Consider the following 19,226-nt stretch of genomic DNA (forward strand, 5'->3'; position numbering starts at 1 on the left):
TCTCTCACCTCTGGAATCAACTTCGTCAGTCTATTCAGTCACATTATTCCATCCATGGCTTCAAGACAGCTGGCTACCACTACCTCGGGTCATCCCCAAACCATATGCATGGTCACCACTACTCCAAGTTACCTCATTCCCAAACACTCCCTTTTCCAGGTTATTGTGATTTCTTTCCCCTCTCTCCCTCACCTCTTTTCGTTTGTGAGTTGTTGTTTGGGATTGCTCCTCTATTGTTTCATCCCCACTTTCCCCTTCCCCTTCTTGCTTTGTTTAAATTGGCTTGTGTGCCGCTTGTTCACCTTCATGTGTCCTTCTCCCCATCCCCTTGACCTCATTCTTACTCTCATGCTCTCTCTGCTGTTGGTGTTTCCCCTTTTCCATTTTGTTCCACTCTATTCTGCTCTAGCCTTTCCATGAACCACAATGATGCATACAAAATAGCACCAAATACATGTTTTGATTTTGACATTTAACCACTTATTTAGTGTAATGTTTATTATCTAATATCTGATATGGGAGCTGGCAGGATAACCAGAGGCAGAAATTTTGCTTTTGGAGCTATCAAATCTGATTCCTGGTCTGTATCCTGGAGTTTTACAAGCAAGGAGTTGCATACATGAGTTTGTTATCTTTAAGAATGGGATGTAAAGTTTGCTGGTGGACGTTAATGATCTCTTGGTACCTTTCAATAAATGTGTTTAGGGGCCTTTACACTGTCCAAATTCTAACTTCTTCCTTTGGTTTAACTGAAATCTTCCATGCTTTTAATAAACCTCAATTGCTTTCTTTTCTTTTTTAATGACCTGACACTTTGCCCTCCCTTCTCCATTTATGTAAACAGTAATAGTAGCAGTAACTATCTAATGAATGTTTATTAAAGATGTGTTGTGGTGCCAATTGAATGGTTAAAGTAGGGTAACGAGCGGCGCATAGTGTTGGACTTTGATATCATGATGATGCATAAACAAATATGGTAATATAGGCTATTGCTGATTATATTTAAAATATTCCTTATCTTGTATGTGGCTGTTCCCCCCCACCTCCCTCATCCCTTTCTTCTGTAAACTTTTTGTCGTCATACAGTTAAATAAATGAAATGTATGTCTAGGGGTATGCTACCAGATGAGGCGGTCATTGCATACTTGGCACTCGTGAAGACCCTGCCTCTGTATGGAGTGGAGCTGCACTTTGCCCAGGTGAGAAAATTAAAGCTTTTAATGGGAAGAATGGGGAACTGACTGAATGAGTGAGTGAGGGAAGGGATGGGGCTTAGCATTATTTTGAGTAGCTCATTCAAAAGAAACTAATTTGTATACATGGGGTGTGTAATGTTGACATTGACAATCTATAATAATAAAAGAAAATGTGTGTGTCAGTGTGTGTGTCTCCTCCATAACTCCAAAACCATGAAAAAAACCATGAAACCTACCCTACCCTCCTCCTCCATCCTGACCCTCACACCCTTGCTTCCCACCTCCTCTTCCCCCTTCCTTACCCTCCCACTCACTTCCCTCGCTCCGCTCCCCTCCTCTCTCTTCCTGTCCCCTCCTCTCTTTCCCCCCTTCCCTCCTCTCTCTGTCCCCCCTCCTCTGTTAATATTCCCATCAGCGAAGCGACTCAGCATTGCCTGGCAATGCCGAATACATTTGCTAGTATTAAATAATGGTGTAAAAGGTGCGTTCCTGAAGCCGTGAAACAATTTTCTGTTGTTAAGCTTAAAAAGGCTGTTAAAGCTATTGAAAGATGTGAACTGCAAGTCTAATGTCTCTTTTAACTGCTACATTTCCTAAACTAGTACATCCGTTCACTCCGGCAGCGGCAGGAAGGGTCCGTCCTCTCTGGGATATATAAATTACAGTAGATCTAAGGTCGGGCCTCAATAACATTGGAGGGGTGGGGTTGTTCATGTACCAAGTTTATTGTTGAGTACTCGCCAAGTGGCTTAAACATTTGAGCAAGCACTCCATTCAAAATTGTTTATAAGGAACAGTTGGCTTAGCAAGCGCCAGCTACATGCTTGGAGACTGAACTCATCCTGGGTTTCCTCCCTTTCAGTTTCGTGTTAAACGGCATTAGCGACTGTTTAAAAAGGTAATCAAACGTGTTTGTTGTTTGTAATATTTTTACTTCAGGCTGGAACTTGTGCTTTCATGAAACACCACGATAAGCTATTTCTACACGTTGACACGGTGTTTGTTAAAGGAGGAAACGCCCCTTGGAGAAGTGGAGATATTATTAGTATTATATATTAGTATACCTATATTATTAGTTACATTAATATTATGCTATTATATTTATTGTTATTATTAGAAGCGGCCTTGGAAAAATGTCACGATAAAGCTGTCTTAACACCGATATACACCTCAACACACAACCCCATTAGAGGAGAAAACCCCCTTGGGGAGGGGGGCAAATAAATTTGCTACAACCTTCATCATGTGACCCTAAGTCCTCCTGTGAAGTTTGGTTGAGATTGGATATGTGACGACCAAATGTTTTGCGGTCAAAAATCCTCAGACAGACACACAGACACCAAATTGCGTATTTTAGTATGATAGAATTACTCAAAGAGAGGTGGAGGACACAAAGCACAGGGAAATTTACAGGAGAATGAATAAAACAGCAGTCAAGAGGATACTCAAAGGCTTCTGTAACCACAGTCATAGCAAAGTGTTGGTTAATAATTCCTGTGTAAACAAGCAGCACAGGGCAGAAGGAAAGTTGAATCCCTTGTAGAATGAGCGCAACATAAACAGAGGAGAATGAAGTAGTCAGGTTTAAGTATAAAGTACAGTGTTCAATCAGGAATGTTACTTCATGATCCAACAGCTGCCAAAAATATTTGTACAAGCCCAAAAGAAATTGGAGTATAAAGAGCCATTCTTGCGATGGAAGAACTGGCATCTTTACATCAGGGCCAAGAAAGTGAAAGCTATGCCCCAATGATGTCTCTGAAGTTAGTCACCTCTTCCCCACCCCCCACTACTCCTCACCCTTCTCTCCCCCTGACCACCTCTCCTCTTCCTCTTCCATTCCTCAAACACCCTGTACAGGCAAGTGATTGCAGCGGTCATCTCTACATATGTAAGTTGTAGGATTGCTCTGAAAGTGAGAAATCCCTGCTGCTTCTTCATCTCACAGTATTATCCACATCAGGCGCAAAAGTAATCAAAGGGGTAGTGCAGTTCTCACCACCAGGTAGTGCGGCTTTACTGCGGCAGAAGCAATCGCTGCCACGACACGCAGCACGGACCATAAAATAGGCAAATCCACCAAACCCTAATGAAAATGACCAAACATAAATATTGTGGGACAATTTTTTCTTGCTGCACAACTCTGCGATATTAAAAACAAATTCGGGATACTACCAGCACCAAGCCTACCCTGATCAGTTGCAATTGCAACACCGATTACTCTACTTGGTTTGGCTTTCTTCCTCCATCTTTCTCGGCATAAGCCAGTCGAAAGGTGAGAACCATGCACCTCAGCAGGCACTACATAATTGGCTCAGTTTCTGGTAACCTCATCTGGAGAGTTCAGAAGCCTCTTGTGTCTATCCCTTGCCCTTCCATTGGCACCTACTTCACCTATTATAATGTGTAATAATAGTCAATTTAAACTTTTTTACATGTGCCATAAATGCGTGGTTCATAATGATATAAGCACCCCTCTCCCACCCCTCGCCCCCCACCCCACCCTCTTCCCTACTATCTTTGTGTATCAGCATGCCATAGTTTTGCAATAGCACTTTAAATGGTGAAAGAAGAGCGTGTAAACTAGAAAGGGATAGAGAATTACCATTGCTGCTGAGTTGGTTGGTTTACCTGTTGTGTTGAGATCGAGGAGAAACTGCGACGCCAGATTGGTCAAGACAGTAGGAGTTTGCATTCCCCTCTCAATGGAATGCGCGCTAAGCCTCAGCACGTCTCGTGCCTGCCCATCCTAGTTTTCCTCTGGTTTTATTTATTTATTTATTTTTTGCCGGGACGTTTTCTAACTGAGCCCTTTTAATGGCTAGGTTCCCATCTAGCCATCTTGGAGCTGATAGACTTCAAGGCTCTGAGTGCTATTGGCATATTTCAGCAGGAGGCAGAGTTCCAATGTATGCTTCTTCCTCACTTCAGGAGGATTGTTTTATTACTTGGCAAAAAAAAATTTTTTGGACAAGTATGTTGATCACTCCGGTTTGTGTGTGTGTTTGTCTGTCCGCTCACTTGTACTACAGGTCATAATTTCAAACAAATCTTAATGAAACTTCACCAAATGGGAGAGTTGGTTGTCCGCCAGAAGCCTATTTATTTTTGAGGTCAAAAGGTCAACATACGCCAAAGGTCAACCGATGGAAACTATTTTCCATATGCTATCACACCGCTTCCCTGCCTATGATACCCACTTGAAGAGCTCGTTCGTCGTGGCTTTTTCCCCTGATAATTTGTGGCAGTCTTAGTTGCTCTTCGGCCCAATAAATGCTTTTTTTGTGGGCAGCCAGTTCTCACCTGTGAAGCCATAAGTAAAATAGAGTTTGCTGTGATTGAAGAGGGTTGCTAGTCACACCTGTGCAACATTTATTTTAAGGCAGGCCTTGGCATCAGTCCCAAATTCCACTCTTCTAAAAGTTAGCATGGGGTCTTTACCAGATGAACAACTCTCCCTCAAAGGACCAGCTATATATTATTTGCATACCAACCAGAAAGGGAACTTGGGAACTTGGAGGAAGAGAAGGGCTAGGAGAACAAAGGGAAAGTGAGGAAGTGGATAAAGGGAGAGTAGAGAAAGGAAGCTTTGCATGGGGCATCGATAAGATGAGGTCAATAATTCTGCTTATTTTCTACATGTAAATCACTCTTAAGGTTCGTGTGCCACAGAGTGCCTTCTGAGGTGCACCGCCGACAATATGCATTTGGATCAACGTTGGGTTGGGATCGAGCCCAGAATATAGAACTTGGCACAGTCTGGTCCCGTTAAGTCGCTCGGATTCATTCCGTGAACCATTAAAGTAAATATTCAACAAAACGAGACTCAAAAAAGGCAAATTGAACAAAGCTTGCTATGCTAATACTTAGGAACTAGCCGAAACCCGTGGAACATCCACGGAAGGGAGGATGTGGCGTATGGATAGAGTGTACCATTATGGATGGCATAGGGGATAGATGGTAAATCCATTAGTGCCGTGGGCATCGGGTCACTGGGTGCGGTGTAAAAGGGATAACAAAGTCGAGTCCTTACGCTATTATTATATAGACGGTATTATTATATAGATACTCCCTGTCAATGTGCTTCTGTTGTAATCGCGAATATGAGTCACATACACGGTCACAGTGCCTGACACCACTGTGACAGTGTTTTGATTAATAAATCTACGAGTCACAAAACACGAACCGAACTCACCTCAAGCAGTAAAAAGGTGCAAATCGCTCCTAGAAACCACCTCATCTCTTCAGACCTCAACACACCTCGATAAGTGACGGCAGCGCTCATGGGATCTTCTTCTTCCGTTAAGCTCCAATTTTTTCTCTTTAAGTTAAGTCCAATCAGTCCTCTCTGCTCGAAGTGCTCAGGCCATGCTTGCCCGCTCTCATACTTTTATTTCCGTTCGGTGTGGAAAGAGATTGACATATCGTTCGTCTGTTTTCAGCTCGTTATCTTTAAGCTTCCTTACGTCTCGCCACCTGCTACACCTCTCTGAGTTACGAGGATTTATGCAACGCACCCCGAGTATCGCAACGTCACTCCATTTAACTTTATTAAAATGACGATAGACGTTTCCTTATATATCCTAATTTAAAATGTTCAAGGGAATAAAAAGACCATTTGGTTCACACCACCCATGATCACACCACTCGACTGTCCAATCAGCGGACGGTTCGCTTCGCCTTCGCCCAGCAGACGCCAATACGATGGCGTCGTAAGATGGCGTCGTATCGGCAGTTAATCGGATGCTTTTGGGTCCCAACGTCGGCTAATTCAGATTTTTCGAGTATGGCTGTATGTGATAAACAAAGAGCGCGGTTCGTAGATCCTAAATCCATTAGTGCCGTGGGCATCGGGTCACTGGGTGCGGCGTAAAAGGGATAACAAAGTCGAGTCCTTACGGTATTATTATATAGATATTCGACTTTCCCAACGTTGGTGTTTGTCCATTTTGGCAGACAATTCAAGTGACAGGTTTTTTGAACTGAAAGTTGACAAGGCCATGCTAACCTCTGTGGGAAGCAATACGAGCCAACGTTTCGGGCATTAGCCCCGTCCCTCTTTATCAGACGAAGGACCAACGTCCAAAACATCGGCTTCACTCTGTTTTCAATGATGGTTGGTATACCGTCGTCAACTTTCAGTTGATGCTGGTATGCTAATCAGATTACATACTTTAACGAATAGCATTCGGCAAACACAATTAGAGAGTGGAATGTGAAACTGGCGTTGTGCTGTTAAAGCTAAGCATGAAGGCAAGGTCTTGCCGATCGCTGGCTCGAGTCTCCTGTTCCCACCCTTTTTTCCTTCCACCCCCACCTGTTACCATCCTCTCAGCCTCTCCTTTCCCCATCCATTCCCACCCTCGTCCTTCCCCAGCCCATTCCCCCTTACCCACCCCCATCCTTTGTCTTTAACCCCTGCTCCCCTGCAACCCTTTTAATCTTTCGTCAAATGGCCTTGATATTGTCATGATTCCATGTAACCTTTCATATTTGTCGCACTCACAAAATCTCCCTTTTACAGTTTATTTTTAAAATTCGAACTTTTCTTACCGTTTCCTTCTTTGCAACGTCCTTTGATGTTTGCAGCTCATTGGCCTTGTCACATGGGACAAAATTAAATAAAAAGGAACCTTCCGCCACTACACCCCCACTCCCCTCCGAGTGTGCTTGTGCGTGCGTGCAGATTCCAAGTCCGAAGACAGGGGTTTTATCATTGGACATGTGCTTTTGTAGATATTTATTTATTTATTCCTTTATTTTTTTTCAGAGAAACATTCCTCTATCTTTATTCTGAGTTTGGTGAGTGTCGAAACATTTTGTAAAGTCCTTTTGGGTACATGTTAAAACTCATCCAATGGTTTAGTCCAAAAGCACATTTTCTTTCTGGTAAGGAATGGTTAATAGATTGTTACAGATAAGACTTCAGGCCAACCTTTTGAAATGTATTAATTGCAGTTCTTGTTTGCAATTCTTGACCACAAATTCCAAACCAGTGGACAAATTTTCTTTAAAAAATCATGCATAATTATATGTTTTATTAAAAATTAAATTGCTTGAAGGTAAAATAACCTTTCAACAGGCTCTCATACTATAGAATTGAAGTGTGTGGTGGCTCCATGGTTCTAGACCAACCAGGCCTGACTCTTTCAAGCGAAACATTCTTTATTCAGGTGTGAGGGCTTCAGGCTTTACAGACTTGTTGACATCCATCACGGCTCAACAAAGAGCTGGAAGTGTTTACACTTGCAATTTTCTCCGTATTGCCTCTCGAAGATCCGCCTGTTTTGGTAAAATTGGGTCACCTAGCACATCAGCCTTTACAAAAACGATAAATAAACACTGACCCTCCCCCCACCCCGAGTCCTTATAGTAGCGGTTGTATTGTTCTATGTAAACAAGACTTGTGTTTAAGCTATTACTGTCCACTGCAATGACAATTTATTTGCTGCCCCAATCAGGATGGGAACGGCGTGGAGGTGCAAGTAGGTGTAATGGCGACCGGTCTGGTTATTTTCAAGAATGGCATTCGGATACACCTCCCATGGTATGTCCTTCTTTACTTATCCCAATGCAATTTTTACCTCTGCCACCAAAGGTGGATGGAGGTTATGTTTTCATCCCTGTCTGTCTGTTTGTCTGCCGGTTTGTGAACAAAATATCTCAAAAAGTTGTGGACGGATTCGGATAAAATTTGGCGGAGATGTAGCGTATGTGACGAGGACGAAGTTATTAGATTTTTGTGAAGATCCGGATTCGGATCCGGCTGCAATAATTTTTTAAGTGATTCTTCACCATTGGGAGATAGGGCCAAAAACGATAAATAGCAGGATATCTCAAAAAATTGTGGATGGATTTGGACGAAACTTATTGGACCGGTTGTGTGTGTGACAAGGAAGAATCGATTCAATTTTGGTGAAGATATGGATCCGGATCCAGCTAGAAGAATTTTTTAAGTGATTCTTCACCATGGAGTGATGTGGCCAACCAGGCGGAGGTTTGCTCTCTACTGAATGCCATTCTATTTACTTTGATTTGTTTACTCTGTTTGACTACTTTTGCTGCGCTGCCTCTTCATGCTTTCTCTTTCTCATCTTTCTTCCCTTCAAACACCTGTATCATCTTTCCTAACAGATTTTACCTCGTTTCTGTGTGCTCATTTGTCTTCTTCATTGACCTCTCTCCCTAGAAACACGTTTTCCCCCTTCGTCCTCCATTTTCTTTCACTTCACTATTTGATGCCTCCATTTCTACCCCTCACTTACCCCCTCCCCCTCCTTGACTCTCGTCCCCCACTTTCTACCCCCACTCCTTCCATCCCTCTTTTAATAGATACATTTGTTACAAAACGTTGTGGGCTTGAATGGACTATAACATATCTTTCCTCGTCTTTATCTTTTCTCTAAGATTTGCTTGTGCTTTTATTTTGCCCTTTTTCATTTAAATGCAAATGTGTAACTGAGATTTTATGAAATAATTTTCTTTTCTGAGGCATCTTTACTGGAATATGGCCATACAGTGACCCCCAAAACATAATGTTAACTTTAATACCTTAATATCCATTGGTATTCTTGTGCATGGGGTAACAAGCTTAAACTCCCCTTCTTTCTGCCATTCTCTCTTCAGAAATTGGTTCTGACCTATTAAAGGGAAGAAATCCCAAATTTCAATAACTGAATTACGTGCGTGCATTTGTGAGGGTGATTGGGTTTCTTTATTCAGTAGTAAAGTAAAAAACGCACAGCCAGCCATGAAGCAACTATAAACAATGATTTTGTAATAAACAGGATAGAGAAGAACAAATGCAAAGTGACGTTTTTTTCCATAATGGACTTTCTCAGTCCCTCAGTCCTCTGTCTCGCATGTGACTTTTACTCCTTTGACAAACCTCTTCCGGCCACATACAAGACTAACAAGAGCACGAAGTGACAAGAATGAAAACGCAAGCGTAACACCATGCTTGCTCATCTACTCGATCTGGGTTTGCAATTGGCATGAACTGGGTCACGTATAGATTTTCATGAGCAGTCATGTAAGCACAACTGCATTTCTGTACGACTCGGGTAATGGCGCATGGCTGCGCACCCCCTTTCATGATTTAGGACTGTTTATCATTCAAGCGTGTTTGTGAGCTGGCTGTGTAATTTTTGAGCATGCAGGTGTGGTTTGGCCATGAGTGTGTCTGGTGTTGTCTGCACTTGAGCTTGCAATGGGAAGGGAAGTGAAGTGGCGAGTGAGCGTGGTGGTGTTTATATGTAGTAATTATGTGCGCCTGCTACTGACCTGCTTTAACAACCTGTATTCGGTGTGTATCATGCCGGGTGTTTCAAAGGTAACAGTGCACTGAGCGAAATACTTGTTTCATGTGTTTGTTAATTTTAAAATCAAAATGTATGCCTGATTGACTCGCTCAAGTGAGATACCCACCCGCTGAGAATAAATACTTTTCTCTGAAAACTTGTCTTTTTGCACAAGAGGTGTTAAGTTTCTGCTGCGCCGTTTCTTTTGAAACACCTAGTATCTGTCAACGAATTATTGCTTCACCAGTCTGATCACCTTGCCGGCCTTCAGCATACATCACCTTGTGGACCAATCTCTGATGTTATGCTTATTGGGTGTGGTGTCCAAGATGAGAGTGCCACTCACTTTAATTAGGGCCAGATTATATACAATTATGTACTGCTGCTGGCTCTTGCCCTGCCCAGCCATGTTGTCCGACTGTTCTTCCAATATGTTTTAAATTATTCCTGTTTCACTCATGCAGGGCTTACCGCAGTGTTACATATGGTACAATACACCATGCCAGAGTTGTTAATTGAAATCCTGATCCTTCCTCGCAGCTCTCTCGCTCCCAGCCATCTGCCTTCCTCCCGTTGCCTCCTCCCTCTGCCTGCCCCCAACCAGTCTTTGTTCTTCCTCTGCCTCACTCTGTGGGGCTTTTCAAAGTCAGAGGGCTTCAAACACATTTCTCATCTCTATCCAGTTTGTCTTTTCATCTCCTGACATTATCTGACAATCTATTCTCACACAGGATGTTCCAAACTATATTGTCTTCCTACATAGTCATTCCATTAGATGCTTTGGCTGATCTAGCTCACAACCTGGTGGTGGTATTTCATTCAGTACATGTTCATGATTCCCTTCCCCACAGTCGCTGGCCCTCCTGACCCCACATAGCATTTCTGGCTTTGTTTCTCCATACTATTTTGTTGTGGTCTACTGTCCCCCTGCTTTGACAACTCCATCTATGAAGCTCTATCTTCAGACATTGATTCATGTCCTTTCACTTCAGTTCTCTCTTTATAATCTGTGGCGACATCATTTTCCACCATACCAGTTGGCTGGGAATCTGTCATCAAACTGAAGTCCGGTATTGCAGCCAAGTCCTTATGCGTTACCTCTGCTCTTATTCAGTATGTCTCTTTTCGTACTCTATGGCAATCGGTCATCTCTACAAATGGCAGTCATTCTTTTTTAGTTATATCAAACCTCCTCCTGAGTCTGTTTTATTTTTTTCTTCACTCATCTTAGCTCTTCTGATCACCCCCTTGTGAGAGTTTGTTTCCTTGGTGGTCTTCAGTGAGCCGCCAATTGCCGGCATGTATGGCTGTTCAGCAAGGCAGTTTGGCATACTCTGAAATTCATCATCTCGGTCCATTATCTCATTGGCACCTCATTTCAACAGTTCCTGGAATTCCTTCCTCAATAGGCTGCTTGTCTCCTTCACCAGTTCATCCCATCATGCCTCTTATTGTCCTACTCAAGGTGCTGACCAGGTACTCTGCGGCATGTGACAGCTTTCATTCGGGACATCAGGCATGCAAACACAACTGGTGGAAACCTTAAGGTCCTTCTGTAAAGCTGATCAGTCATTTCTGACCCAGAGCTCAACATAGTCTCCCAGCACCCAGCAAAGTCTGGTGGCAGCTGGTAGAAGTCTGTTTTACAGTACACATTCTCCTTCTGAACCTTCACTACGAAAGGCTAGTTCAGTTTGACACTGATGTGGAAAAAGTTGAATCTCTTAACACGGTCTTTACTTTAAAAAGGCCAAGGTACACAATCTCTCCCTTCGCCTAACCAACGTTTCTCCATAACAGACTGTTCTCAGCAGCATGTGGACATCTCTCCCACTAAAGTTGAGAACTTCCTATTCAGTATGGAAATCCTCTGCAGCCGGTCCCAACAGCATTGGCACTATAATCTGCACCAAATGTGCTTCAACCCTGTCCTCTTTCTTTTCCTTACTTGTATCCAGGTATTTATCTGATGGTCTCCTGCCTTCATGTTAAAAATTACAAATGTCACCCACTTATCCTAAAAAGCACTTCACGTTTTATCCACCAAGCAATGGACTGGAGAGCCTTCTTCCCATCAGAAGCAATGTGATTAAATCTCACTGTGCAACTGTCACAATCTCACTGTGGTCGTTAAATCTCCTCCAACCCCTTCATCTTTCGCATCAGTTTGGCTTCTGCCCAGGTTACTCTACCATGGGCATGTTGCTTCTTGAAGCTCAACAATGGGATGACATGAGGGCCATCTCTCGAGCTTTTGATACTGTCTGGTGCTCAGCCTTGTTCTCCCAAGCTGTCTACTAATGACGTTCAGGACCCCTTTTTAAATGGTTTTCAGATTTTCTCTGCAAGAGAAGCAACGAGTTGTTTCCAGTCAGTGTCATGTGATCTTTCTCTTGAGGGTGATGTACTGCAAAGGCAGCGTTTTTGAGTTTATCTTATTCTTGGTCTACATCATTGACTTCCCCATTTCCCTGACTCTAATGCTCTGCAATTTCGTTTTTGAATCTATTCTCTGTCAAACAGTTCACCACACTTCTGGGAGCCATTGTTGCTGCAGCATCGATCTCTGCAGATCTGGAAAATAACACAAAAACCTTGGCCAGCTCTCTGGAACATATCTTTCAACACAGGAAAATCCCATGTTTTTTTGCTGTTTCTCTGCTAGGAGTTGCTTCTCTCTCCAGATTCCTCCTCCCCACTAGTATACCTCTGAGCAACTCTTGGAAGAGGCACTTTAACTGGAAATTATTGCCCTCGCAATGTCACAATCTGTCGGGTGGGACCATGTTACTAAACTGGCTTCCAAGACTGGTCAATTCCTCCATCTCCTTCTCAGAGCTAAGTCCATTCTAAGATTCCCATAACTCATTACAACAATTTCATCCAAAATGTATTGGAGTATGGCTACCCACTCTGGGCTGGTGCAGCTGGTTCCCATCTGGCCATCTTGGAGGTGATAGACTTCAAGGCTCTGAGTGCTATTGGCATATTTCAGCAGGAGGCAGAGTTCCAATGTATGCTTATTCCTCACCTCAGGAGGATTGTTTTATTACTTGGGAAAAAATTTTTTTGGGACAAGTATGTTGATCATTCCGGTTTGTGTGTGTGTTTGTTTCTGTCCGCTCACTTGTACTACAGGTCACAATTTTAAACAAATCTTAATGAAACTTCACCAAATGGGAGAGTTGGTGGTCCGCCAGAATCCTATTTATTTTTGAGGTCAAAAGGTCAACATACGCCAAAGGTCAACCATTTATTTTTCAAATTTCTAAAATCCTAAATTTTCATCCGATTGACTTGAAATTTGAATAGGATTTTCATATCGGCTAACTGAATTCAACCACAAACTTTTTTTGAGATCAACATAGGCCAAAAGATCAACATGGCCAAAGGTCAACAACCTTTTCAAATTGCCAAAATCCTCAATTTTTGTCTGATTGACTTGAAATTTGAATAGGATTTTCATATCAGCTAACTTAATTCAACCACCAATTATATTTGAGGTCAACATAGGCCAAAAGGTTAACATGGCCGAATTTCTAAAATTGTCAATTTTCATCCGATTAACTTAAAATTTTAAGACTATTGTTACGTGCTCCTCCCCGACCCCCTGGTCACGGTGTACCTCCGAGCCCCGAGAGGAGTCACGGCAGAAAAATGTGTTATTCTGTATGCCAAAGATCAATGGAGAAGCCACCCCAATTGTTACAAACAAATATTGTATGAAGATCACACAAGAATAACAGTACAACAATAATAGTATTCAATAGTACAATCAAGATGTCCTATGATGGTACCATCCGTTTTGTAATATAGAACTCACTGTGCTCCAAGTGAGTGAAACAAGAACATTCCCCAATGTCTCTTATTCCCGGCTTCAAGCCAACGTTGATTCGCTCCAGCGATCGCCAGAACGATGTCCAATCGGGACCAGAATCCCATGCGGATGGCAAGTACAGTCACACAGCCGAAGCTGCACAAAGGCGCCCTCAAGGCGACTGGGAAATCACACCCTCGGGTATGGACTTTCACGGCTCAGTCGGCGAACCGCAAATTAATCTTCAAGCCACGGTGCACACACACACGCCAGATACGTCTGAAAGCGGTGAAAATGGCTGACGAAGCAAAGACCTTGCACGAAGCGCGCGAGTCAAAATGGCCGATGACCCGTTCTTGAGACGTAACGGCCCGGCGATAATTCTCCTCGGAATCCACCACCAAAAACCTGACACGCAGGTTGATCGGTCACAGCGATGACAACTCTGTCGCAGGAATCCCTTTCCCGGGAATCCCGAAAGTTCACTCGGGACTCTTGCTCGCCAACGTTCGCTTCAGAACTCGGAGCGGCTCGGCTTTCTTGTCCGACTCACTCACTCCGCCCTCTTTCTTTCCTCTTCCTCTTCCGGTTCCCGATCCAGTTTCCTGTTTCTTTTAACATTAACTTTTTTACCTTTTGAAAACAGTTCATGAACAATAAACCTTTTGAAAACAATAATAGTACATGGAATCAGAAATATTTACAGTGGATGAAAACCACCACAACAGAAGTGACGAATCCGTAACACTATTTTCATATCCGATCACTGAATTCAACCACCAATTATTTTTGAAGTCAAAAGGATGCTCTACCGAGTGTCATTCTACTTTGTTCTCTTTTACCAAGTGTCGCTCTGAGTGATTTTTTTTTCATTTTTTTTTTTTCTGCCTCACTGCTGCTGGCTTTGCTCCTCTTGCCCTCTCAATGGTGTCAGAGCATCATTTTAACATTCTATGTGTTTGCTTTTTTCATTTGGTTTACATTTTCTTAACATTAGCAGAATGTGTGAAGTTAAGTTGTATATTAACAAAAGGTTTTGTTTTATTAATCGTTTCCATAAAGCTTTCATAATTGCAAAGGGTGCTCAAGCTCAAGCATCATGGAAATCATGGTCCAAGATGCATGGGGAAGTCAGGTTCAGGTTCCAGTACCAGTACAAGTTTGAACCCGATAATGGCATGGAGGATGGGGTTTAAAATTCCTCCATCTTTTCATATGTAATACATGGATGGTCCCAAATGGAACTTCAATTAATTTTCCAGTCAGCTGCCACTGCTTGGCCACGACTTGGCTGTCTACCAAATGTAACTTGCATTACCATATAAAGAGAATAATTCAACAATGAGGAGGTTCAGAACAGGTTGAGAAGTTTTTGTAATTTGTACTTTGTTTCCTTTTAAGCCTCTTAGCTCTCTTTTATATTGCATTTTTCTCTGTATGCATGCAGGAGGAAGATTGTGAAGCTGTTTTTCAAGACCAAGCAGTTCTTTATCCAGCTGGAGAGGAGACCGGTAAATATCATTCATTTCACCTGCCTGGTGTTGGTGTTGGTGTTTCACAGCCTGGTGTTGGGCTAGCGGCTAGGGTGCCAGCTTAGGATCCTAGGATCCTGGGTTCGAATCCCGGTCGATCGCTGAATTAACGCCAGGGGGGTTGACTCAGCCTGTCATCCTTCTGAGGTCGGCAAATTGAGTACCAGTTCACTGGTAATACCCTGTTTGTCGTAAAAAGGCGACAAAAAGGGTTGGCGGCAGGAAGGGCACCCGGCCGTAAAACATTGCTTCAAAAAGGGGACCAAATAAAACAACAACAACCACGGTCCCCGAAAAAGGCCAGCCCCCGCTTGCGGGGAAAAATGGCCTCTAAAGGTGTTTTTTGTTTTTTTTCACCCCTTATTTTAACCCTTGCTCCCAACTGCCTCCTTGTGCCACCCATTACCTATTTGTTGAAGGGATGTGCCTGTGTTCTTTATGCTATTGCTACAATAGCAATACCATTATTTGACAAGTTATTACACTAATTTATAGTGCTGCAATACAAGTCTGTCATATGCTGTGGTCTTGATGATCAATTACCGTTGTTGTATTTTGTATTTTCATTGGTGTTAACATTATCCCTGTTGTGTTCGTCATTCTGTTTTGTGCAGAACGAAATGCGTGATAACATTCTGGATTTCAACTTGGATAACTACAAATTGTGCAAGGTGCTCTGGAAGAATTGTGTGGAGTACCACAGTTTCTTCCGAACTCAACGGAACCCTACCGTCGACCGTCCCCTCCTCCATCAGTTTTTCACAATGTCCTCACTCCTCAGGTCTGCAAGCATGCTCAGACCTACAAATCCTTGTATGCACCTTGATGTTGGAGGGATGCATGAGTGTGCAACAGTTAAAGTTTTCTATTGTGTTTTTGTACACCGCACCTTTCCTATGCCATCTCCAGGCATTGCATATCGTCATTGCCGGGCACCGAAGGGAGCTCGGCAGTGACGCACGCTGAAAGGGAGTACTCAGTTTTCACACTGGTTGTTTGTTTGTTTGTTTGTTTTCTTGCTTTCTTGTTTGTCCAGGCTATATCTCAGCCATCCTTTGAGCTAGGAAGCTGAAATTTCGGCACAATAGTGAGCAAGTCCTTTGTCAAAAACGGTTTTTTTTGTTTTTTGATTAATCAATTGATTGAAGAGTTATTTAATTATTAGCGATGAATTAAGTACTTATTTAATTAATTAAATTTCCTTTCTCTTCTGACCATTAACTCAGGCACCTTTTGAGTTAGGAAGCTGATATTTGGACATGCCAATGACCAGGTGATTTGGCTGCAAAGGCTATTTTTGATTTATTAATTAATCAATTAATAGATTAATTATTTAATTATTCGACTAATGACTTCATTACGTTTTTTTTTTTTTTTAGTTACAGATTCGGATGAAACTGGTGGTTTCGTTATTCTATTAGCCAATTGATTAATTATTTAATTATGTTATGATTATTATTTATTTATTTTCATATTAATCATTTATTTTCTTTCTCATCTGGGCAATATCTCAGGCACCTTTTGAGCTAGGAAGCTAATATTTGGACATGACAGTGACCAAGTGATGTGGCTATCAAGGATATTTTTGATTTATTGATTAATCATTTAATCGATTAATTTATTTATTGATTAATCAATTAATTATTAATTTTTTTATTAATGACTTATTTAATTAAATTTCTAAAAGATACATCTTTGGATGAAGCACTAGTGGTTTAGTTATGCTATTAGCCAATTGATTAAGAAAATATTTTGTGATAATCTTTTATTGATATTAATTATACAATTAATCAATCAATTATTGTACACCTCTCCCTCTTAATGCAGTCTCTGTGAGCTGCACTGCGGTATTGCCGGGCGCCAGAGGCGCCCTGGCAATGCCGCGCTGTAGGATATTTAATTGTTTGGCATGGGGACGGTGGACTTTGAATGTATCTGTACTTGTTTTATTTTGTTTTACTATCCAGCAGGGGCCGTCCAGGGTATAATGCTAGCCAGACATCAATAGAAGAATCAAATGGGAGCAAACCTATCAGGTGGGTGTAATCTTTGAGTTTTTCTGGAATTTTTCACAATGATGTGGTAAGGACGATGCATTGTTGTTTGGCTTTCGATGTAACAGTAGTGTTGTGAGACAGTGAGCTTTTCAATTCTGATCACCAATTTTTCATGTTTCCAGGAAACAGTTAGGCATGGAGACTAGTGTGGTGCCAGATGTGATTGCTACTTCAACGTAGGTAACACTTGTGGTCATGGAAGCAAAAGTTAGTTGCAAAAGGAATCTGCTATAGCTTTATATTAGATCCTCTAACATAAGGTTTGAGCAGACAGATTATCTTGGCTTTCATGTTGTCATGTTTGTAAAGTGAAGGGCATGCTATTGCAAGAGACCTCCAGTGACTCTTTCCCCAAATTGCAGGACTGACACTTGCTGTCTCTTTTTGCCAAGGTATATTTTATCCCACGTTTTGCTCGTCTCTCATCTTGTAGGCCACTGAAAGCAGACTCTGGAAGAGGCGAACTGGATGGCTGCTTGGCGAGTTCCCATGAAGTGATGGACAGCACCAGCCTCTCAGCTGATTCACAAATGTAAGGAAGGGTGCAATTGTCTCCAGAATACAAAATCTGGTATTTAAATGCTTGTAGGATATAATGCATAGTTTATTTTACTGAAATCGAACGTTTCTGAATTGTCTTGGCATGTTTAGATTCTTGTTAGAATCTGATTTGATTAAAAACTACTATCCTGGTAGTCATGCCAAAAGGGAGTTCTGCTGGTTATGTGTGATTTCTGAGAATTTTTGTCACCTGCTTTCTATTGACGAGACATCTTGGTAGGGGAAAAGCCCCCACTCCATTCTTTTGAACGAGACACAATATTTGAGGTTGACCCTGCAATTGGACTAAATGTGAATGTATTGTGGAGATATTTGCTGTGATTTACATATAATGTGTTGATCTGTTGTGCATTCTAACACAGGCAATCATAATATCCTGAAAATATGCTGCTAGCTGCATTCAGGGATAAATCTATTATCCATGTAAGACCTGCACTCAGATTATTACCTCTGCCACCAAAGGTGGGCAGAGGTTATTTTTTTTACCCCTGTCTGTTTGTCTGCCCGTGAAGAGGATATCTGAAAAAGTTGTGGACTGATTCAGCCGAAATTTGGTGGACAGGTTGGATGTGTGACAAAGAAGAATAGATTCGTTTTGGTGAAGATCAGGATCCGAATCTGAGGATTTTTAAAGCGATTCTTCACCATTGAGTGATCGGGCTGAAAAGGATATGTATAACATGATACTCAAAAAGTTATGGACTGATTCGGGCAAAATGTGGTGGACAGGTTGGAGTGTATGATAAGGACGAATCAATTTGATTTTGGTGAAAATCCGAATCTGGATCCAGATAAGAGATTTTTCTTTTTTAATCTTAAGTGATTCTTCTCCATTGAAAGATGGGGCCAAAATCAATATATAGCACAATTTCAAAAAAATTGTGGACAGATTCGTTGTTGTGGACAGATTCGTTGTTGTGGACTTGGTGGATGAGTTGGTTTGGTGACGAGAACAAGCCGGCTATATTTTGGAGGTCCAGATCCAGATCCAGATCTGGCCTGTCGGTGAGATATAAAATGTAAACGGTTCAGCTTGGCGGAGGACGTATGTGCTCTATCGAGCTGAAGCCTGAGGTTAAAAAAAAAAAAAAAAAAAAACGATATAAAAAAGAAAAAAAGGGATGCCTTTTTTCTTGCGCTGATTGAAAGAGCTCATAAATGGGAGGTTATATATATTTCTTTGATATACAACAAACAACATGCATTTTAAGGCCATTTTCCCTGCTAGAGCGGGGGTTAGCCTTGCGGTCCCCATGACAATCTTCTCCATTTTGCCCCATTTTCTGTATCTCCCGTGGTTAACCCCCTTTCCCGCATTTCTTCTTCCACCATCTTTAGCCAAGTCTTTCTCGGTCTTCCCCGTCCTCTACTTCCGTCTACATTCATTTCCATCACTCTTCTCAACCAGTCACTTTCATCCTTCCTCAACACATGACCAAACCATCTCAACCTGTTTCTCTTCACAGCATCATTCACAGGCTCTGTTCCCATCATCTTTCGCAATTCATCATTTGTCTTCCTCTCTCTCAACGATACCCCACACATCCACCGAACCATTCGCATTTCCACCCTTTCCAGCCTTCGTTGCTGCTCTACGTTCATTACCCATGTCTCGCTCCCATAAATCATAACACTTCTCACACATGCAGCATACACCTTTCCCTTCAGCTTCAACGACACTCCCCTCCTCATCAGCTTTGATATAACAGCAAATAAATGTATATAACAGCAAAGATAACAAAGGTTATATATAACAGCAAAGA

At 42.1% G+C, this 19,226-nt stretch overlaps 1 protein-coding gene across 7 annotated transcripts in view; it reads left to right on the forward strand.

The window, feature by feature from the left end:
- PTPN4 (protein tyrosine phosphatase non-receptor type 4) overlaps positions 1–19,226 on the forward strand; it is a 146,266-nt gene that overhangs the window by 84,870 nt on the left and 42,170 nt on the right. For 5 of the 7 annotated variants that reach the window (XM_068126433.2, XM_068126451.2, XM_068126456.2 and 2 more), the window contains exons 9-15: positions 1,112–1,199; positions 7,658–7,743; positions 14,761–14,824; positions 15,460–15,626; positions 16,813–16,881; positions 17,025–17,078; positions 17,336–17,434. In XM_068126433.2, the coding sequence (XP_067982534.2) occupies positions 1,112–1,199; positions 7,658–7,743; positions 14,761–14,824; positions 15,460–15,626; positions 16,813–16,881; positions 17,025–17,078; positions 17,336–17,434 (627 nt within the window). The remainder of the gene's footprint in view (positions 1–1,111; positions 1,200–7,657; positions 7,744–14,760; positions 14,825–15,459; positions 15,627–16,812; positions 16,882–17,024; positions 17,079–17,335; positions 17,435–19,226) is intronic. The other 2 variants (XM_068126473.2, XM_078783561.1) reach the window with 1 other exon arrangement.

This window comes from Myxine glutinosa, chromosome 1, assembly GCF_964187855.1.
Source record: "Myxine glutinosa chromosome 1, kmMyxGlut1.1, whole genome shotgun sequence".
Taxonomy (NCBI): Eukaryota; Metazoa; Chordata; class Myxini; order Myxiniformes; family Myxinidae; genus Myxine; species Myxine glutinosa.